We start from the raw sequence: 22,318 nt of genomic DNA, 5'->3' as shown, positions 1-22,318 counted from the left end.
CAGGCACCTTTCCCTCTCTTGGGAACGATGCCCCCAAATCCCAGACTCCACATCCCAGGCACCTTTCCCTTTTCTCAGGGAATAATGCCCCCCAAATCCCAAATCCCCCATCCCTTTCCCTTTCCCTGTCTCGGTACCGATGCTCCCAGATCCCAAATCCCCCATCCCTTTCCCTTTCCCTGTCTCGGTACCGATGCTCCCAGATCCCAAATCCCCCATCCCTTTCCCTTTCCCCGTCTCGGGGCCGATGCCCCCGACCCCTCGGTGCCCTCCCCTGCCCCGCGGGCACCGCGGGCTCCGCGGCCGCTGCGGGCAGAGGCTGCGCCCATCCCCGGCAGCTCCATCCCCGGCCGGGCACGGATCTGGAGCCTGGCACGCGATTGGCGCCGCGCTGGCACAGGGAGGGCTCCGGTGCCGCCCCTCCCCTCCTGCAGACCCCCCCTCCGAGCGGATTTGGGAGCGCAGCCATCGCCGGGGGAGCGGCAGAAGCGCGGAGGGGCACGAAAGCCGCCCTGAGCCCGGCCCCGCTGCCCGGCGAGCCGCGGAGCAGCGGCTGCGGCGGGCACAGCCGGCCTGGATGCCTCGCCACGCTCCTTCATCCTCATCCTCATCCTCATCCTCCTCCTCAACCTCATCCTCATCCTCATCCTCATCGCCGGCGCCGCGCGGGGGCCGCACCTGCTGAGCCGCAGCCAGGAGGAGGAGGAGGAGGAGGAATGCGGAGCAGCCGGGGAGGAAGGCTCGCCTTTGTTCCGCTGTGAGCGGTGAGTGCGGGGCTGGGCGGGACCCCGCGCTCGGCTCCTTCTGCTCCCTCCATGATGGAGGGGAAGGGAAGGGGAAGGGGAAGGGGAAGGGGAAGGGGAAGGGGGGATTTTCCAGAGCCTGGGGTGCGTGGGGAAGGGAAGGGAAGGCAGGAAGGGAGGGAGAGGGGGCTCCTTGGGACTGTCCGGGAATGGCAATAATCCTGGGAATGGCAATCTGGGAATGGCAGGCCTGGGAATGTCAGGCCTGGGAATGGCAATAATCCTGGGAATGGCAATCTGGGAATGCTAGTGCTGGGAATGGCAATAATCCTGGGAATGTCAATAATCCTGGGAATGGCAATAATCCTGGAATGGCAATGATCCTGGGAATGGCAGTGCTGGGAATGCCAATCCCAGGAATGCCAATAATCCCGGGAATGCCAGGCCTGGGAATGTCAATGCCAGTCCTGGGAATGCCAGCAGGGAGGGAGCCCTGCAGTGCTGGCAGCCGGCTCTGCTGATCCCAGCCCCTGGAATTCAGAGGATGCTGGATTTGCTCGGCCCCAGGCTCATCCTGAGCACAGGTTCCTCCCCTCAAGGCAAACACTCCTGGATTTGTCTCCTCCGGGTCCTGCCCAGCAGGAAAAACCCTGGGAAGAGCCAGGGGCAGACTCTGCTCTTGGGGATGGACAGAGCAGCCCCAGAAACCACCCCAGACCCTCATCCTCAACAAAAAAAATATTCCTAAATGTTCCCAGTGCTGGGAATGATTGCAGAGTGAGCTCAGGAGCATCCCAGCCCTGCCTGCAGTGGGGCCAGCACAGGAGCTGGTTCCCCTTAGGGTGTTCCAGGGCAGATCCAGGCTGGCCTTGCTCCCTCGGGCAGGATCCAGCTGGGAATGGGGATCTGCTCTCCCCGGACTGGGAAAATCCTGAGCTGGGCTTTGCTGGGAGCTGCAGGCCCAAGGAGTTGGGTACAAAGGTTAGAATTGCTCTGTCTGTACAGCAAAAATGTATTAAAATTATTTTTATATATGGTTCTAAAGGCCCCTGGGGTGCAGTGGGGGTGAAATCAGGATTTTTGGATCTGAGCTCGTTCCCAAGAAAGGCCAGACTGGAACACAGCCCCGGCCTTTGGCTGAGCTGCTCCAGGGGTTCGGATCAGCTGGAGCAGGCAGGACTGGGGTCCCCATCAAAAAGGACATCCCTGGGACAGGGACACGCAGCAGGGGCTGGTGCCTTCCATCCCACCCAGAAATGTGGATTTGGGAATGCCCCAGGGCAGCTGGCCCTGCTCTGTCACTGCAGGACACGGAATAGCACTACACTGCTTTTTTAAGGTAAAAAGGGACTTTTTAATTGTTGACTTTAACATTTATAGATTTCTAAAAGTGACAGTGGATTGGAGGGTGACAGTGCCACCTCTCCACTGACGCTGGACAAACTAACAGCTTCTTAAATTTTTTTTTTCTTCTATAAAAGAATGCAAAACAGTAAGTTATTGATACAAAGTGTGTGAGAAAGCTCTTTATAAGAATGTAAACATCAGAAAGCTTAGAAAAACTTAAAAAATCAGGGTGACACTGCCCTGCCCTCCCAGCCACGTCCCCTTTCCCTCAGCAGAGAGGGGTTGGTGAGGGGATTGAAGCAAGAAGGGGAAAACGTGTGGGTGAGCAGCTGGCTCCAACCAGACCCACAGCTCTCACCTCCTCCTTCTGGCCCAAAATGAGTCAAGAACGCAGAATTTCACTGCTTTTTTGCCAACAAGCCCACTCTCAGGCTGCTTTCCCAAGGAGTGGGGCTGCTCCCGGCTGGGGATGCTCCGTGCCAACCTCTGTGCCTCCCCTTTCCAGCCCAGCCCTTCCTGGGGGGATCTGCTGCCCCCAGCCCCTCCCCACGAGCCATGGGCACCACGGAGGCCACGCTGCGGATGGAGAACGTGGATGTGAAGGAAGAGTGGCAGGACGAGGACTTCCCCAGGTGTGTGCCCCAAAAAAACCAAAACAAAACCAGGAGACTTTTATTCATTTTTTTCCTGTGAGAGACCATCAAAATGGGAGCGTCCATCCCAAATCCTTAGAAGCAACAGGAGCCTGAACTCCAACAGGGGTTCAGAATTTTTTGGAGCTGCTCTGAGTGCATCAAGAATTTGGGGGTGTTTTTGGCACGTTTGTTTTTGGCATGTTTGTTTCTGGCACGTTTGTTTTTGGCAGCCCTGCGTGGGCACGGGAAGCAGGGAAAGGAGAAGCAGGGAGATCAGGGTGGACAGAGGGATGGAGGGTGGATGGGTGCACGTGGGATTTATGGATTTGTGGACTCCTTCCCAGGCCCTGGATCCAGCAGAGTCCCGAACAGAGCAGTGCTGCCGTGCCAGGAATTTCCCACCTGGAAATTCCACGCAGCGGCTCCCAGTGGGTGCCAGCCCCGTGGGGCTCACAGGAGGTGCCAAAGTGGCACCTTCCCCCTTCAGATCCACTTCAGCAGCTGCACAGCGGTGCCAAACCCCCTCCCCAGTGAATTCCCACCCCATTCCCAGCTCGTTCCCACTCGGGTGTGGATTCTCCCTCTCATCCCAAACCCGGCTGGGCTCATCCCTGCTGGACTCATCCCTGCCTGGCAGCACTGGCGTGGCTCAGGGGGGGATTTCAGCTCCCTTCCAAGGCTGGGAGCTGGCTCTGGATCCTGCAGGTGCCCGGGGGCTCTCAGGGCTGGCCCAGCTGCAGCCGCAGAGCCCCAGCACTGCCAGGCTCAGAGAAAGGGGCTCCTGTTCCCCCGGGATGAGCCTGGCTCTGTTCATCCCGGCCCCAGCTGCGTCCCCGCTGTGTGAGCCCCTCTGTGCTGAGCCCACAGCACGGGGTTTGTCCTTCCTCTGCCTCCCGGGGGCTCAGCCCTTCCCGGGGGGGTGAAATTCCCTCTGAGGGCAGCGCTGCTGGAGCTCTGCCAGCCGGCTTTGTGGTGGGGGAAAAGGAGAGGGGAGTGTGGGAAAGAAAGGGGTGGATGGGAATCGTGGAATGGTTTGGGCTGGAAGCGGCCTCAGGACTCATCTCCCTTCCAAAGTGGGGATTCCTTCCAGCAGAGCAGAGAACAGACAGGAAATCAGGGTTTAGGGAGGAAAATATTGTCCCAGAGCTCCCCAGAAAATCCGGGATAAAGCTGGTCTGGCTCTGGGACACCTCGGCAGCACGCCAGGCATCACTGGGAGCTCTGTCCCACACCGCCCGTGCCAGCAGCAAACCACGGCCCAGCCTTCCAGGGAAAATCCTCCTGGAAAGCCCCCAGCACCACCAAACCCCTGGGAAAGGGATTTTTCCAGGGAAGATGCCCTGGGAATGAGCACCGGGAAGAGGCAGAGGGATGCGAGCGGGGCGGGATGAGGCCGAGCCCTTGGGAGGAGCCTCCTCCGGAGGGATTGGAGCAGGAACGATGCGAGACGGAGCCCAAACAGCCCCCAGGCAAACGAGGGAAAGCCAGCTGGGTTCTGCTCGCAATAAAAATAAATAAATTGTCCTTTTGCTGCCGCTTCCCCGCTGGAAGCATTGGAATAATAGGGCAGAAGCTGCTGCATGTGGGACAGCCGCTCTCCAGCAGCTGATTTGCTGCAGAGCTATTTTTGCCTGCCTGCCATTAGCCAATCTTGCCCCGAAAAGCAGGGAAAAAAAAAAAAAAAAAAAAAAAAAAAAAAAAAAAAAAAAAAAAAAAAAAAAAAAAAAAAAAAGGAAAAGCCACATCCTAGACAGAGATCTGGGCCGGGAAAACAGAAAAAAAAAAACAGAAGCCAGGCGCTCCCTGGGGGCACGGGGCGACATTCCCGGCATTTCCTGGCAGCAGCTCCGGGAGGAGCCGGAGCCGCTGCCCCGCTTTGATCCCGGCCCGGCTCGGCCCGGGGCGGGGATGCCGTAAGCGAGGAGCGGGCGGCGCGGAGCGGGAGCATGCTCACTCCTGCAGCCATCCCTGCATCCATCGCTGCATCCTTCCCTGCATCCATCCCTGCACCTCTTCCTGCATCCATCACTGCGTCCAGCGCTGCATCCCTCCTGCATCCATTCCTGCATCTGTTCCTGCATCTGTTCCTGCATCCAACCCAGAATCCACCCCAGAATCCATCCCTGCATCCATTCCTGCATCCAACCCAGAATCCATCCCTGCATCCATTCCTGCATCCAACCCAGAATCCATCCCAGAATCCATCCCTGCATCCTTCCTGCATCCATCCCTTCATCCAACCCAGAATCCATCCCTGCATCCATCCCCGCCTCCCTCCCGCCTCCCTCCCCGCCGTGCCCGCTCCATCGCTGCCAGCAGGGCTGGCACGGGCACGGGCACGGGCAGGGGCAGGGGCACGGGCACGGGCAGGGGGCAAAGCCCCGGCTCTCGGCAGCGCTGCTCCGCCGAGCTGGGCGCGGGGGGCCGGGGGCAGGAGGGCAGCGGCGGCAGCGCAGCAGCCTCGGGGAAGGTAAGCCAGGCTTTCCCTTCGGAGCCCGGGCTCAGCAGCACGTACCCGGCCCAGTGCCCCCCTGCTGCCCAGCTGGGTGCCGTGCCACCAAAGCGTGCCAGGCGCCAGCCCGGGTGGGCACGGGACAGCGCGAGCTGAGCGGGCACGGGGGGTTCCCCTGCTCCGGAGGGTCCCGCAGGTGCTTTGATCGGTGCTGAGCTCTCATCAATATGCAGCGAGCAGCAGCGGAGGATTATCCCTTAATCTACATATTCATAGGGTTTAATTTGTCCGGTGGCGGCGGGGAGAGGAGCGGGGCTGGGTCCTGTCCCCGTTGTCACCTCCCTCCCTTCCTGTGTCGCGGGGACGTCAGGCTGCTGGACAGCGACCTCATCCTCAACCTCATCCTCATCCTCATCCTCATCCTCATCCTCATCCTCATCCTCATCCTCATCCTCATCCTCATCCTCATCCTCATCCTCATCCTCATCCTCATCCTCATCCCTCACCCTGCACATTCCCGGTTTGTCCCAGCAGGATTTGACAGCTCCCCCCTGGCCGGGGGAGGGAGGGGTCCTGAGCAGAGATTTGACAGCGTGCACGGGTGGGGTTGGTGGGGTTTGGTGAAGAATTGTCAAACGCAGATAATCCCGGCGGGCAGAGCAAGTCCCAGCTCCAGTTCAGGGGAAAAGCACCCGGGAGTGCCCAGGGGGAGGCTCAGGCACAGCAAATCCAAATTCCCACTTTTCTCAGCCCAGTGTGGGGCAGGAGCAGCTCCAGCAGCTGCCAGAGGGTGCCAGCCATGCCCTGGGGGTTGATTTCAGCAAGGAAAACTTCTCAATCCGTGGATGCCTCCAAGATCTGACCAGGAGGCTGCAGGAGCTGAGCACGAGGGGCTGCAAACCCCAGCAAAGGAAGGGTGGCTCCAAAAAATTGAGAATGGGTGCTGATGCCTGGATTTTAGCATGGAAAGAACCCAGTTCCGACCCTCAGCAGGGGCTGGGAGTCACCCAGGGGGGCTGAGGTGACAATTTGGGGTCGTGGTCCCAAGCAGAGCCAGCAGCAGGAGCTTCCTGGGGAAGCTGTGGAGCTGTGGATAAAGTTGTGCTGGACTGGGGTGAAATCATCCCAGATTTCACTTGTGCCCATCCCAGAGCTCTGCCAGGGACAGGGATAAAGCCCTGGGCACAGGGGGTGCCCTAATGAGGAGCCCCAGGGCCTGGCACTGCCCCTCAGAGTTCCTACAGAGGGAAAATGAGGATAGCACAGAGGAGGAGGATGCTGCCAAGGTCACGGGGGTCAGGATTTGTTCCCTGGCTGGGATTTTCATCCCTCGGGATAGTCTGGAGGGGATTGCAGAGCACACCAAGCCAGGTCCTGGGCACATTCCTGAGGGAATCCTCAGGTGAGAGAAGGGAAAGGGCAGAGCACAGGCGGGGTTGGGTTGGGTTTTTTCCCTGCTGTCCCCATTCCCTCAGGATGATTTCCCCCTACATTTCCCCTGCTCTCTGCTGTGTTTTTGTCCCTGCTGTCCTGCAGGCCTCTCCCAGAAGAGACAGGGATGGAGTCACTGGGGAGCCCCACGGAGGACGAGACCACGTCCTGTAAGTGCCAACTTCTGCAGAGCCCAGGGGAGGGAGAAAACCTTGCATTCCCCACAAGAAAAATAAAAATTCTGACGTGGGAGAGGAAACCAGCAGGGATTTGAAGTTGTTCATCTCTCCTGAGAAGCTGGGGGAGGAAATTGGGATTTCAGGGGTTGGGGCACTTCCATCCCAGTGCTCCCAGTCTGACCCAGCACCCCGAGGGCTCCAGGTCTGTGTTCCATCAGGAATTATCCATGAGGAATCCTTGCTCTGTAAATCCAGGAGCAGCACCACGTCTTGGAATGCCAGGCTCTTTTTTGTTCTAAGGTCAGGGTGAATAAAACTCAGGAGACATTTGTTTTGAAGTTTATTATCTTTATTTATTGCAAACCTGTGAGATGTGAGCTGTCTCTAACCAGTCTAGAATATGAGCTAAAATGGTGTTTATTCAAGGCTATTTAAGTCTTAATTGTTTAATAAACAGTTGATACCTATATTATTTATGCTCCTAACTCGATTACTTGAAACCTGCAGCACAGACATCTTTTACCTAATTAGAGAAAACTGAAGAAGAAGGAAAAAGAAAGTGTAAAAAAGACAAATAACCTACACCCAAAATTCTCTGTCTTGGCTTCTATGTATTACTGTACACTAAAACCTCAAATCTAATTTTTTTTACCTCGTGAGACCACACAACTCTGTCCAAACTACACACACCCTGGCAGTTTTCTTTTCCTTTGAACTGCAGCTCCCCCCAACACTCTGAACTTTAACGGGGCCCATCGGAAGAGGAAGACCCTGGTTGCACCTGAAATCAACATTTCCCTGGACCAGAGCGAGGGCTCCATCCTCTCCGACGACTTCCTGGACACCCCAGATGACCTGGACATCAACGTGGATGACATCGAGACTCCTGATGAGACGGATTCCCTGGAATTCCTGGGCAACGGCAACGAGCTGGAGTGGGAAGGTAAAAAGCTGCTGCTGGGTGAACTTCTCCAGGGGTTGGGGTGGTTTTTTGCCTCGTTTTAAAGATTTTTGACACAATTCACCACCAGCAGCTGAGGACTGATAAGCAGAGAGAGATTTTAAAGTTGTTTATATAATATTTGGGCAGCAGAGAAAGATGAAAACCTGATGGATTGTACCCTTTTCTGAACGGTAGGAGAAATTTTTACAAAGGGGTAGAAAATGGTTAGACAAATTTATACAAAGGGGTAGAAAACGGTTATACAAATTTATACAATTTATACTGTATTTTTCAAAGTTATCACAACTGTTTTTATGTGTTACCAAAAGAAAATTGATGAATAAATTGGCCCAGAGCAAGGCTGGAGGCGAAACCCCACCAGAGCATCGTCCCTGGGGTCCCCCCAAAGCTCCTCCCAATTTCTCCTCGAGGCAGAACTCCTTGTCCCTTCCCCAGACGACACCCCGGTGGCCACGGCCAAGAACATGCCTGGGGACAGCGCAGACCTCTTTGGGGACGGGGGCACAGAGGATGGCAGTGCCACCAACGGCCGCCTCTGGAGAACCGTCATCATCGGCGAGCAGGAGCACAGGATCGACCTGCAGATGATCAAACCCTACATGAGGGTGGTGACACACGGAGGTGAGCCCGCTGCCCCGGGGGCTTTGTCCCTCTGGGTCACGCTGGAGGGGACACCAAGGCTGGCTGGACGCTGTTGAGGGGGGAAATCATCTCTGGGGGAAATGTTTGGGGTTTTTGGTAGCTGCGCGCGGCACAGAAGCACAAAAGTGTTCAGATGGTGATAAAATATTTAATGATTGGAGGATTGCCATCTGGAGGGAGTGTGCCAGTCCCTGAGGTGCTCCAGGGCCCACAGGTGTGCTTCCAAAATCCAAGCAAAGCCAAGGAACAACCCAGCTTCAAAACCCCCAAATCCTTCTCTGGGTCATTACAACCAAACCCAGGAGGAAATCTCACAGTGAAAAATGTGTGAACAGAGAAACTCCCTCTTGGAGCTGAGCAGGGACACAAAAACCACCCCAAATTTCAGTGCCATTTCCCCTCGGCTGTGCCATTTCCCCTCGGCTGTGCCATTTCCCCTGGGCATTGTCACTTTTGGGTTTTTTTCAGGATACTACGGGGAAGGCCTGAACGCCATCATCGTCTTTGCTGCCTGCTACCTCCCGGACAGCAACCTGGCTGATTACCACTACATCATGGAGAACCTGTTCCTGTGAGTGCGGGGGCGGCAGGCTGGGGGAGCTGGGCACGCCGGGAACCTCAGCTGGGAACGGGCTGGGTGCCAGCCCAGCACTGCCAGGCCAGCTCAGCTGCAGCTGCTGGCACCGCGGGGACACTGGGACCGGGTCTGAGTCCAGCAAGGCCAACGTGGCATTTTCTGGGGTCCCCTGTGGCAGCAAGGAATGAGTCTGATTCCATGGTTTTAGAAGGTTAATTTATTATTTTATTGTATGATTTATGTGATTGATATGACATATTATATTATATTATATTATATTATATTATTATACTATATTATACTATATTATATTATACCATATCATATTATACTATAATATAATATAATAATATCATATTATATCATATTATACTATATTATATTATACTATATTGATTTTATTTATTTTATTATATTATACTATGCTGCACTAAACTATACTAAAGCACAGGGAAAGGACACAGACAGAAGGCTAAAATAATGAAAATAATGAATACTAATGAAAGCTAATAATGAATACTAATGAAAGCTAATAATGAAAACTCCTGACTGTCTCTTCCAGAGTCCCAGCACAGCCTGGCTGTGAGTGGTCGTTAAATTAAAATAATTCACGTGTTGGATAAACGACCTCCAACCACATTCCAAAGCAGCAAAACACGGGAGAAGCAACAAGATAATTATTGGTTTTATTTTTCTCTGAGGCTTCCCCACTTCCCAGAATGCTGGGCAGAGAGGGTTTTTCAGGAAATGTGCTGGTGGCACCCAGGCAATCAGACATTCCGTTAATTACGGGATGGAATCAGCCCCGGGCTGGAGCTGCCGGGCAGGGACCGGAGCAGGGCACAAAGTGCTGATCCCGGGGGACACCCCGGGGACCAAACCCCTTCCCAGCCTGCCGGGAAGGGCCTGGAGCTGTTTCAGAGCCCTTGAGGGAGCCCAGAGGGGGTTTGCGGGTCTGACGGCGCTTGGCTCCCGCAGGTACGTGATCAGCAGCCTGGAGCTGCTGGTGGCTGAGGACTACATGATCGTGTACCTGAACGGGGCCACGCCGCGCCGCAGGATGCCGGGCCTGGGCTGGCTCAAGAAGTGCTACCAGATGATTGACAGGAGGTGAGAATCCTGCTGGGGGGGCCCCTCCATCACTCCTGGGCCTCCTCAAAGGAAAATCAGACGCTGCTCTTCAACAGGAATGAGTCTGAGCCAGTCCCGCTTTCCACTCCATCCCAGCTGCTGGAATTTACCTCCAAGTCACCTCCTTGCACTCCCCTGCCAGGGACAGGGACACCTCCCACTGGCCCAGGCTGCTCCAAGCCCCGTCCAGGAATATTTTGATTTATAATGACATTATAACATCATTATAAGTGATATTCTAGAGAGCTGAGCAGAGCAGTGCTCCATGTCCTGCCGGGCTGGGACGAGCTTCCCGAGGGGTTTTAGCTGGGCAGAGCCAGCTGAGGCTGGGCAGCACCTGCCAGGGCCCAGCACAGCACAGGGCAGTTCAGGAATGTCCTTGGAGTGTGACACTCTGTCCCCTGACCTGTCCCCAGGCTGAGGAAGAACCTCAAGGCCCTGATCATCGTGCACCCCTCGTGGTTCATCCGGACCGTGCTGGCCATCTCCAGACCCTTCATCAGGTGAGCACAGCGGGCTCGGGCTGGGGGTTTGGAACCGCAGGGTAATGGAACATCCTCATCCTCAGTTTGGAGGGATCCACAGGGACCATCCAGGCCAGCCCCAGCCCCTGCACAGGCACCCCAACAATCCCAGCCCATCCCAGAGCGGTCCCAGCGCTCCTGCAGCCCTGGCAGGGCTGGGGCTGGCACCATTCCCTGGGGAATGCAGTGCCCAGCTCCCTCTGGGGGAAGAACCTTCCCTGGGATCCATCCCAAATCCCAGAACCTTTCCCTGATCTCCATCCCAAACCCCTGAACCTTCCCTGGGATCCATCCCACCCCCTGGCCCAGCCCCAGCCATTCCCTGGGGTTTAATCTCACAAATCAGATTTGAAGCTCACCCTCAGCCAGGGGTGAGGCTGTCACTTGTCCTGCACCCCTCAGATCCCCACAGTGCCACCTCCAGAGGTGCCCCAGGAGCTGCTGGGCTGTCACTTGTCCTGCACCCCTCAGATCCCCGCAGTGCCACCTCCAGAGGTGCCCCAGGAGCCGCTGGGCTGTCACTTCTCTCTGTGTCTCTCTGTGCAGTGTGAAGTTCATCAGCAAGATCCAGTACGTGCACAGCCTGGAGGAGCTGGAGCAGCTCATCCCCATGGAGCACGTGCAGATCCCAGACTGTGTCCTGCAGTGAGTGCCACAGGGACCGGGGCTCTGGGGGGGGCCAGCACCAAACCCTGCCAGGCTGAGCCCAAATCCGTGCCTCGGGGAGGCAGAGCCTGGGCAAAGCCGGGCTCAGCCAAGGCAGAGCCCAGGCTGTGGCAGCTCGGAGCTTCTGCCACCCCAGCAAACACCAAACGGGACTGAAAGGGAACAGCAGCAGTTAAAAGATGTTTTGTCTTTGTTGCAGATATGAAGAAGAGAGGATCAAGGCCAGGAAAGAAAGGTGAGATGGATTTGGGGAGGGATGGAGAGTGGCTCCTCTCCAAGAGCCCAGAAAGGCACTGGGGTGTCCCTCCTTCCCACTGGGGATGGATTCCCATGGGGTTTGTGTTTACAGGGCAGAGGAGAAGCAAGACATGGCTGAGAGGGAAAGGTAAGGACTCTGATTTACCCTTTTCTCTGATTTATCCTTTCTTCTGATTTCCCTTCCCTCTGATTTGCCCTTTTCTCTGATTTCCCTTCCCTCTGATTTCCCTTCCCTCTGATTTCCCTTCCCTCTGATTTACCCTTCCCTCTGATTTCCCTTCCCTCTGATTTATCTTCCCTCTGATTTCCCTTCCCTCTGATTCCCCTTCCCTCTGATTTCCCTTCCCCCTGGTTCGCCCTTCCCTTGAGGAGCCTTTGGGGTTAAGAGCAGCCCCACGGCTTGGGAGCACCCCTGGGATCCACCAGGACATTCCCAGAGTGGTCAGGAGCTGATAAGGGCTGGAACTGTGGGGAAAGGAAATTCTGGAGGGGTTTGGAAGATAAAATCCTTCAGCAGGACAACGTGGCCCTGCCCAGAGGGATGCAGCCTCTCTCTTAGTCTGATTCCTGATGGGGAGCAGGGAAAGATCCCCTGGATGAGCTGAAATATCCCAAGAAATGTCCAGGAGCTCAGGGCAAAGAGGGGGGATTGATTTGTGCTGGAATTTTTATATTTTTTTATGCGCTGGAGATTTATTTATTTTTCTTTTCTCTTTGCAGCAGGCCCGTGCCCCCAGCAGAGGACCAGGAGACCAGGTTTGAACTCTTTGTGTGGCTGGCACACATCCTGGGCCATTTTGATCCATGACCAGGAAAGCCAAGGCTGGCTTCGGCCCAGGATCCCCCAGCCTGGTGTCACATTGTCCCCTCTGCCACCATCGGTGTCCCCAGCACACTCCTGTGACCCATTTCACCAAATTCACCCATTTCTTTTGTTGGTGTGGTGGCAGTAATCACATTTCTTGCCTCAGTTTGCTGCCTGAAAACCCCTCCTGTCTCTTTTCCCTGCCCAGCATGTCCTGAGTGGGAGCAGCACGAGGAGTGAGGAGAAGGAGCAGCCTGGCAGTCACCCACCTCAACGGGGACAAGAGCTTGCCACCACCTCCTTCCACGTCCTGCCAGCCCTGGAGCCTCCTCTGCCTCCAGACGCAAAGTCCTTTCACCTTTTGGGAATCACTTTCCTTTAAAAAAAAAAAAAAAGAAAAAAATAAGAACAAAAACCAACCAAACCCCCCCAGAAATCGAAGCAAGAGCAGCACTTTACAGGACAGGTTCTGGTGTGTTGTGGGAATATCTGTGGAGAGCGTTGGCACAGGGCAAACACTCACTGAGTATCCTCGGAGTAAGGCAAGAGCATCCTCCAGTCCGTGGATCTCCAGCCCAGAAAGAGAATTTATTTTTGGTTTCAGTTACAAACCCTTCGCTCGCTGCTGGCCAGCACGGAGCCCTCCTGTTGGAGCTGCACCCCCAGTTCCTCCAGGACCCCCCAGGAGCTGCCACCCCCGGGAACGACCACCAGGCAATGGGAAGGGCTTTTCCCTCCTTTTTCCAGCCCGTGAGTTTCCTCCTGAAGGTTCCAGGTGCCCGCAGCCTGGGCAGCACTGCCAGCTCCCAGCACCGCTCTGGAACTCATTCCAGCAGGAAATCCCACGGGTTTTCCATGGTTTTCCACGGTTTTTCCACGGGTTTTCCACGGTTTTTCCACGGTTTTTCCACGGTTTTTCCATGGTTTTCCCACGGTTTTTCCAGTTTTTCCATGTTTTTTCCATGGTTTTTCCATGGTTTCTCCATGGTTTTTCCATGGTTTTTCCACGGTTTTTCCACGGTTTTTTCATGTTTTTTCCACGGTTTTTCCATGGTTTTTCCACGGTTTTTCCACGGTTTTTCCATGGTTTTTCCATGTTTTTTCCATGTTTTTTCCACGGTTTTTCCATGGTTTTTCCACAGTTTTTCCATGGTTTTTGCACGGTTTCTCCACGGTTTTTCCATGTTTTTTCCATGTTTTTTCCATGGTTTTCCCACGGTTTTTCCAGTTTTTCCATGTTTTTTCCATGGTTTTTCCATGGTTTCTCCATGGTTTTTCCATGGTTTTTCCACGGTTTCTCCACGGTTTTCCCATGTTTTTTCCTGGTTTATCCCATCCCGCTGCGTGAGGCGCTCCGAAGGGATCCCACAGAACCTCCTCGTGCGGGCACACACCCCAGAGGGGTTGGGAAGGAGATTTCCAGCACGGGGAAGTTTCCCAGCCCCGTCTCCGTCTCGACGTCGCGCCGCCGGACAATCGCTCGCTGCTGACGCCTCCCAGGAGCTGCTGGGATTTTGGGAGGTTCCCTCGGGAGGGAAATGCTCATCCAGCAGAATTCCAGCCTGGAATGTGCCCCCGGAGAGGGCAGGACACCGGGCTGGCTGCGGGTGGGACTTGGACCCTCGGAATTCGGGATTGGGGCTCATGAGGATTCCGTGGGCAAAGGAGGGGGGAAAGGAATGAAGGAACAAATTCTGGACAAAGTTCTTTGGAAATTCCTGATTCCTGAGGCAGAGCCAGCTCGCGTGGCTTGGGTGGATCCCTGGGAGGGTTCGAGGCCAGCCTGGGACAGGGGGGGTGTCCCTGCCACGGCAGGGTGGCACTGGGGGGGTTTCAGCTCCCTCCAGATCATTCCAGCCTTCCCTGATTCCATAATCAGGCCAAACCCTTCTCAAACAGCTGCAGATGAAGAATTCCCTGCCCATTTCTTCACTTCGTCGTCCCTTTCATTCTTCAGCTGAGGAATTCCCTGCCCGTTTCTTCACCTCAAGGAGAATTCTGGCAAAGCAGGGTTTTTCCTGAAGGTGGGGACGGCTCCTCTGGGCACACAACGCTGCTTTTCTCCTCCTTGCAGTGAACAAAACCACTCTGGATGAGATCCTCCTTCCCCAGGTGCTCCAGAAGTGCTTTTTAACCTTAATTCTCATTTGGGACCTTCTCCTCACACACTCCAGCCACGGATGGAAAGCAGAGCACTGCACCCACAGCACCAACCCAGAGGCTGAAGATGGGAAAAAAAACCCCAATTCCACATTCCATCTAAAAAAAAAAGATAAAAAGCACCAAACAAGGTCATTATAAACCAATTATTGACAAAATATTCCAAGTGGGAAGGGGCTTGGAGCGCCCTGGGTGGGATTTAAGGTCCTTTCCACCATCAGTGACCCACGCTGGCACTGCAGGGAAATTTGTAATTGTACAACAATCAAGTGGATAAAATGTGGAATTATGGGGTCAGAACCCAGCTCTAGGATGGGTTTTGTGCATAAAAAACGTCCAAAAATGCTGCTGTGATGGAAGAGATGGATGTGGGAGACAAGGAATGCAAATCTCCTTTCGTGAGGCAGCTCTGGATCCACACCAGAGTGGAATTTGCTTTTTTGTTTCATTCCTTCCCAAAACCACTCTGCACCTTCAGGAAAAAAATAAAAAATACAGAAATGAGCAGCTCTGACAATGAAACTTCAACTTTTTCCAAGTAATTCCTTCAGAGGAGGGAATTTCAGCTGGGAAAGGACAGATCCCAAATTTCCCTTCACGAGATGGAGGTGGGCAGAGGTTTCCATTAAAAAAATCAATTTTTAACGTCTTGGAAGCGATTTTTTGTTTGTTTTGTTTCAAAAAGTGCACTTTGTGATGGAGCACCCCAAGTGGAGTGCACTAGATTTTAATTTTTCACAGTTTTTAAGCATGTAAAGTTTATCTTCATAGATGGATGGACGGACACATGGATAAAGTTTTTATGTCTTTTAACACAGAGAAGAACCTGCAGCCCCATCAAGGAGAAATTAGAAACGTCAAAAGTGCATTTTATAGAAGAAAAAAAAAATTAATTATCATTCATTATTTCAACCAGGGATTTTAACTGTTGATTGCAAAACAAAAAGCTAAAAATTCTTGGGAAAAAAATTAAAAAAAAATGTCCCTGTCCCAAAGGTGGAGTGACAAATCTCAGCTGGATGGGGAGAAATCTGCACTGCTGCTGCTGGAAGTGCATTCCCAGTGGGACTGTGACCAGTATATAAATATATAAATATGTTTAAAGAAGAAAATGAAATAAACTTCATCCCTTTAGCAATACTGCTGGACTGCTCGGTGCCCCAAACGTGCAGAAAACCATCCAAGATCTCCATTTCCCAGTTCCCTGGATTCTCCTGAGCACTTTCTGGTCTGATTTGACTTTTCCTGAGATTTTTTCTTCCCGGTGAATCCATGGGAAGTCACATTTTAGCTGCAGAAAAAGTTCTTTTATGCCCTTTTCCCCCCAAATCCTGGTGTTTTCACTCGTTGTGTGTTTAATTGCAGGACTTCAATCAGCTGAAAAATCCAATTTTTTCCTGTTCAGAGCAGGAATTCCCTTCCCCTCTCTCGGAGGATTCATCCCCAGCTCCAGAAACTCCAACTTTTCTGGTTTTTCCACCCAGATTTGGGAGAGGAATTGTTGCTGTGGTTCCCAAGGAAGGCACAGGAGGCACAGCTGGGATCCTGCTGAGGATTCCGGGGCAGGAATTCACCCCGATCCTTTCTGTGTCACTGCCAGTGGATATTTAGAGCTTCCCTCGTGGTGATTTCTCCATCTTTATCCCCCACAGAGGGGCAGAAAAGGTTTTAAAGGCAGCAAATCCTCTTTTTTAGAGGATTTCCAAAGGCAGGAGCCAAGGCAAGGCTGGTGGTGATGAGCTGGGATGGGCCTGGAGCAGGAGAAAGGGACAAAAAACCCACAAAAAGCACATTTTTCTCTTTTTTATTTCCCTCCTTCCTGGCAGCCAGAAGCGCAGCGGGTTTTGGTAAAGCGGAATTCAGAGCTCACCACGACAATAAACCACAGGTTTTGGGTTTTTTTTTCCTTTTTTTTGTTCCTTTGCAGCCCAACCCCACCTGCCAAACGTGTGAAATGTCATTTTCTGCAGTGCTTGTAATGAGGTTTGTGCTAGCCCCGAGTTTTGCTTTGTGTTATTCCATCAAATCTGTGGATATTCTATTAAAACCAGACTCATCCTTCAGCCCAGCCTCCCTTCTCTCGGTAGATTTTATTTCGGATTTGGCTTCATGTGGAAAATATGAGGGAAATTCGTTGTGTGGAGGTTGTTCCTTGGAGAGAGGCATTCCGAGGAAATTCTGACACTGCACAATTCCAAGGGTTTTACTAAAATAACTCCTGCTCTGGAGGATTCTCTCCCAGTTTCCCTCAGCTTTAGGAAAGAGCCATGGAAAAATTGCCTTTCTTTGGGTTTCTGCTCCTCTTAGGCTGTTTAATCTCACATTATTTTTACACATATTTTTATAATCCAATTAATACCATGACTGGAAATTGAATTATTACAAAAAAACAACCCAAAGCCACTTAAATGGAAAAATACCCAAACCCCAAGAACCCCTTTTTTATTTGTAATATTAATGTTATTAATAGTTAATATTATTTCATATTTCAAATCCAACTATGTACCATGAGATATTTAATTTGAGTGGGTTTAGACAAATCATTAACATAATTAATGAACTGGAAATAGGAATATGCACAAGTCTAATCCTCTAACAAGCATTGCTGTAGTCATGCTGTGAATTCTTTCAGGAAGTCCACATTAATTGAAATTAATTTTAAATGAGGGCTGTAAATTTGTGCTGTAAATTTGTACAAAGCAGATTTTTTGCCCTGATTTTATTTTCTCCCAAAAAAACAAAATCCTATCAGGATCAATACCAATTTTTTTTCTGCTCATCCTCTGCTTTTTTTGTTTAATTTCTATAGAAAATCTTTTTGGGGTTGCAATTTTGTGGCTCAAATATTCCATTTATGGCATCAACAACCAGGTGGGAGCTTTGGGGTGACCAAACTGGGGCTTTGCAGGGCCTGAGGGGGCCCCAGGAGAGCTGAGAGGGATTTGGGATGAGGGATGGAGGGACAGGACACAGCGAGGGCGGGGACGGCTGGGATTTGGGGAAGGAATTGGTCCCTGGGTGGAATTTAAAAAAAAAAAAACAAAAAAAACCACAAAAAACCCAGGGAAGAAAAACAAAACAAAACAACAACAAAAAAAAAAAACCACAAAAAAAACCCCACAACAAAAAACAGAATTTAAATTCAGCCCTGTGTGAAATTTAAAAAAAAAAAAATAGAGAGGAAAAAAAAAAACTTGGAATTTCAATTTTTCCCTGTGGGGAATAAAAAAAAAAAAAAAAAACCCCAAAAAAACAAAAAACAAAACCCAAAAAAACTCAAAAACTTAATTTAAATTGAGCCCTGTGTGGAATTTTAAAAAAACCAAACAAACAAACAAACAAAAGAAAAACCAAAAAGAACTTTAAATTTAAATTCAGCCCTGTGTGGAATTAAAATAAAAAAAAAATAAATAAAAAACAACCTTGGAATTTAAATTCGGCTCTGTGTGGAATTAAAATAAAAAAAAGATAAATAAAAAACAACCTTGGAATTTAAATTCAGCTCTGTGTGGAGTTAAAAAAAAAAAATCCTTTCCAACTTCGATCTGACTTTTGCAGTGCAGTGAAAATCACATTTTGCCACCTGCCAGTGCCGGAACCTCCCCTCCCAGGGCTGCTCCTCCCTGGGGCTCCCGAGTGCAGGAGGCTCCAGGAAAAGCTCATTCCACAGGGAACGTTCCCACCCCGGTGCTCTCCAGACACAGCTCCGGCCTCCCAGATGAGGATGATGAGGATGATGAGGATGATGAGGATGATGAGGATGACGAGGATTTCTGATGAGGATAACAATGAGGATAACGAGGATTTCTCCCCAAACGAGGCTCACCCTGGCCCCGTTCATCGGCCCAAGCTGAGCTTTGTGGGTTCAGTTTCCCTCCGGGGGATCTCCTGGGATGGTTTCACCTCCTGGGGCTGAGGTCTCCTGTCTGCACTGAAGAAATCAAAAAAATCAGGAAATATCCATTTTTACACTGCTCTCGTCCTTCGGGAGTCAATGAATCACAGCCAGGGGAGGGAAAGAAAGGGAGGACGGGGAGGAGAAGGGGAAGGGCTGGAACATTCCCTCCCTCCCTCCCTCCCTCCCCGCACTGGGATCCCACCTGGGTGAAGCTCTGGGCGTGCTTGTGGCTCTTTGTTGACCCCACCTTCTGTCCAGCCATGCAGCACCATCCAGAGCTCCCGAGATCCCAGAGGGGTTTCCAAAGGCTCCTGGAGCCCTGGCAGGGCTGGGCTGGCACCATTCCCCGGGGAGCCCGGGCAGGGCCCACCGCCCTTGGGGGAAGGACCTTCCCTGGGATCCATCCCAATCCCTGAACCTTCCCTGGGATCCACCGCAATCCCTGAACCTTCCCTGGGATCCACCGCAATCCCTGAACCTTCCCTGGGATCCACCGCAATCCCTGAACCTTCCCTGGGATCCACCGCAATCCCTGAACCTTCCCTGGGATCCACCGCAATCCCTGAACCTTCCCTGGGATCCACCGCAATCCCTGAACCTTCCCTGGGATCCACCGCAATCCCTGAACCTTCCCTGGGATCCACCGCAATCCCTGAACCTTCCCTGGGATCCACCGCAATCCCTGAACCTTCCCTGGGATCCATCCCAAACCCCTGAACCTTTCCCTGACCCATCAGGTCACCCTGATGGATTTCCTGGGATCCATCCCAAAGTCCTGAACCTTTCCCTGATCTCCATCCCAGACTATTTTTTGGGATCCATCCCAGACCCCTGAACCTTTCCTGGTCCCCCTGATGGATTTTTTGGGATCCATCCCACCCCCTGGCCCAGCCCCAGCCCCTCCTGGGCTCTGTGAGGCCCCTCTGCCCTCCAGGACCCTTTCCCAGCAGATCCCCCTTGCCAAGGCCGTGCCACCCCGCTTGTTCCCCCCAGTGGGCACAGCTGCCTGTCCAAACTCCCCATGGGACATCCCCCGGAGCTGCTGGCCCCGGGAATGTCCCCGGGAACGTCACCGGGAATGTCCCCGGGAATGTCACCCTGGCTGGCAGCTCCTGGCTGGCAGCCACCGGGAGGAGGTGGCAGCCACTTAACCCTCGCACTAATTAACTCTGCTCCCCCATCCCCTCGTTGTCCCCGTTCTGGGCCGCTGCAGCCCCTGGGGTTCAGGTAAATTCTCCTCCCTTGGTGGTTTTGTTTCCCTCTTCTCAGGAGGCTTCGGGAGCTCCCCAGCCTTGGAGAAGGACTCTGAGCCCCCCAGCTCCCCCAGAGAAAAACAAATACCCCCAAATTTCAACAATCCCAATGAAAATTATTCCCATTTCTCGCCTCTGACGTCCCCTCGGGGCAGGAGGAACCTTGGTGTCACCTTGCTCATGCCATAAACAATCCTGTGATTAGGGGAGGATTAAAATTGTATTAAATTTTAAAATTTAATTAATTAAAGCTGCAGAAGAAATGAGTCACGTTCTGCAGCAGGCACCCAGCACTCGGCAGTCCCAGGGCAACGATGGCTCCAGCATTATTAAACTGCCTCCTGCTAAATGTAGCCAAGTTTGAACAAAAAATATGAATGCGAGCTTTCGGTAAACATTGGTATTCCAAAAATACCGCTGGGAGAGGGAACATTGCCTGCCTCGATTCAGGCTCCTGCTGAATGGCATCGGGGTGAGCAAAGTGTCGCGCAGATAACTTATCTGTGCCACAAAAAAACCCAAAAAAAGGAAGTTTCAGGGGAGGCGCGGGCAGCAGCCAGAAAGGGGGGCTGAAAAAAGCCTTTCTGAGCACTGCCGTTTGCATAAATCAGCGTTTATTTGGTATTTTTATGCTTTGGGGAGGTTGAGCTGCAGCTGGGCACAGCTGGAGGGTGCCCAGGGGTGTGGGATGGGAAAGGAAAGGAAGGAAAAGGAAAAGGAAAAGGAAAAGGAAAAGGAAAAGGAAAAGGAAAAGGAAAAGGAAAAGGAAAAGGAAAAGGAATTCCAGCTATGAGGGTGAATTCCAGCTCCCAGCGTGGCCGGGCTGTGAGCAGGAATGGGGCAGAGAGAAAAATCAGCCCTAAAAACAAACTGGGGAAAGGGGAGCGCTGAGGGGCTGGGGGGAAAATGTTTAAAAATGAAGATTTTGTACTGAGGAAAAGGAGATTTTACACTGAGAAGTGAGGTTTTTCAGCAAGGAGAAATGAGCTTTTAAATTAGGAGAAATGAACCTTTACACTGAGGAAAAATGAGATTTTCCAGTGAGGAAAAGGAGCTTTTAAAGGAGCTTTTCCACTGAGAAGAAATGAATTTTGGGGTTTGGAATGGGGTTTGAGCTTCAAAAACGCCAAGAGCAGCCCCAGCTGGTTCCTGTGTCCTTCAAGCTGCCGTTCCCAGAAGAAACAGAAATGTTGGAATTCCTCGTGGAGATAACGGGACACTGCTCTGATTCCCTGATCCCAAACAATCCAATCCTGCTGCTCCCATCCTGACTGTTGTCTGCTTCCAACACGAAAAATTCACTGTTTCTTTTGATATGCTTTTATACATATAATTTTAAATATATATATATTTAAAATATATTATATATTTTAAATATGTTATCTATTTTTAAATTTTTGTATATATATATATTTTTAATTCGTTGTTTCTTTTGATATACTTATATATATATATTTAAAATATATTATATATTTTAAATATGTTATCTATTTTTAAATTTTTGTATATATATATATTTTTAATTCGTTGTTTCTTTTGATATACTTATATATATATATTTAAAATATATTATATATTTTAAATATGTTATATATATTTTAAATTTTTGTATATATATATTTTTAAATTCATTGTTTCTTTTTATATACTTATATATATATATAATTTTTAAATATATATATTGAAAATATATAATAGATTTAAAATATATATTTTTAAAATTTATATGTATATAAATATATATATATTATATATTTAAAATCTATTATATATTTTTAATTTATAAATATATATATGCATATACATATAAATATAGATATAAATAGAAATAGAAATAGAAATAGAAAATTTTAAATTTCATTTTTCTTTACATACAACTTTGGCCAAAATCTCTTTTTTTTTCCAAGGGTAAAATCCTCACCAGCCACTTCCCTGCAGGCAAATCCAACTGGACAAAACACAAATTTCCCTCAGTGGAATTTTCCAGAAACATCTGGACCAGCAGAGGGAGCAGAGCTGGAGCAGAGGTGGCCGGGTCCGGTGTCCCCTCGGAATTTTGACAATTTTGGAGATTTTGGGTTCTTTTTCCCTTCTGGTGAGGCCGAATGCAGTAAAACACCCCTGAGAGTTCCCTGGTTCAGGGACGGTGAGAAGAGCAATAAAAGGCACAACAATTTGCAGCAGGAGCCCATTTGAGGACAATTTGTCACTTTTTACCTGTCAGAGGGGTGGTGTGGGGCTGGAAATCCAACGTCCCTGGGTTTGCTCCAACTCAGGAATCCGAGCTCCAGAGCTCTCTGGAATTGTCATTTTACCTTGGAACTGAGGGTGGAAGTGCAAGGAGCAACCCAATTATTTATTCATATTTATTACTTAACAATATTATTAAAATGTTTATGATATATGCTGTATAATAATATAGCATATATTATTATACATTACATTTTATTTTATATTATTTTATATTTTTATATATTATTTTATATTATTTTATACTATAAAGTTATGTATTATATGATATTATTTATATAATGTACAATATCCAATATTTATCTTATATATTTTATATTATATAATATATTGTCTATAATGTACTATATTATATTATATTATAATAATATATTATATAATATATTGTCTATAATGTACTATA

General features: G+C 50.6%; 1 protein-coding gene and 1 long non-coding RNA gene across 3 annotated transcripts; one reads left to right on the top strand and one right to left on the bottom strand.

The window, feature by feature from the left end:
* The first annotated feature begins 301 nt into the window (after positions 1–301).
* On the top strand, positions 302–12,700 carry ATCAY (ATCAY kinesin light chain interacting caytaxin). 2 transcript variants are annotated; one of them, XM_039702429.1, is made up of 13 exons: positions 304–764; positions 2,596–2,722; positions 6,714–6,778; positions 7,509–7,730; positions 8,187–8,372; positions 8,862–8,964; positions 9,949–10,080; positions 10,518–10,604; positions 11,172–11,270; positions 11,491–11,526; positions 11,641–11,676; positions 12,270–12,305; positions 12,563–12,700. In XM_039702429.1, exons 2-13 carry the CDS (start codon positions 2,646–2,648, stop codon positions 12,570–12,572), a joined length of 1,089 nt encoding a protein of 362 aa, XP_039558363.1. In that variant the 5' UTR covers positions 304–764; positions 2,596–2,645; the 3' UTR covers positions 12,573–12,700. The 2 variants fall into 2 exon arrangements, with proteins under 2 accessions (XP_039558362.1, XP_039558363.1); XM_039702428.1 differs by having other exon boundaries at positions 302–764; positions 12,270–12,635.
* Positions 10,069–21,989, bottom strand: LOC120499057. The gene is made up of 5 exons (XR_005626797.1): positions 21,883–21,989; positions 18,341–18,445; positions 12,624–12,730; positions 10,985–11,443; positions 10,069–10,200 (listed from the first exon to the last, which is right to left on the bottom strand). It is a non-coding gene; the product is annotated as an uncharacterized LOC120499057 (long non-coding RNA).
* Between the last annotated feature and the right edge of the window lie 329 nt (positions 21,990–22,318).

Source organism: Passer montanus, unplaced genomic scaffold (assembly GCF_014805655.1).
Source record: "Passer montanus isolate IOZ18808 unplaced genomic scaffold, ASM1480565v1 scaffold156, whole genome shotgun sequence".
Taxonomy (NCBI): Eukaryota; Metazoa; Chordata; class Aves; order Passeriformes; family Passeridae; genus Passer; species Passer montanus.
The sequence above is the reverse complement of the archived record's forward strand: the minus strand, read 5'-3'. Positions and strand labels throughout refer to the sequence as shown.

What these genes read in the sequence shown, in the direction of transcription:
- ATCAY (XM_039702428.1), top strand. Translation starts at nt 2,646, where the DNA reads ATGGGCACCACGGAGGCCACGCTGCGGATGGAGAACGTGGATGTGAAG. An exon ending in ATCATGGAGAACCTGTTCCT is followed by an intron (nt 8,965 to 9,948) that starts GTGAGTGCGGGG and finishes TGGCTCCCGCAG; the next exon opens with GTACGTGATCAGCAGCCTGG. An exon ending in GACATGGCTGAGAGGGAAAG is followed by an intron (nt 11,677 to 12,269) that starts GTAAGGACTCTG and finishes TTCTCTTTGCAG; the next exon opens with CAGGCCCGTGCCCCCAGCAG.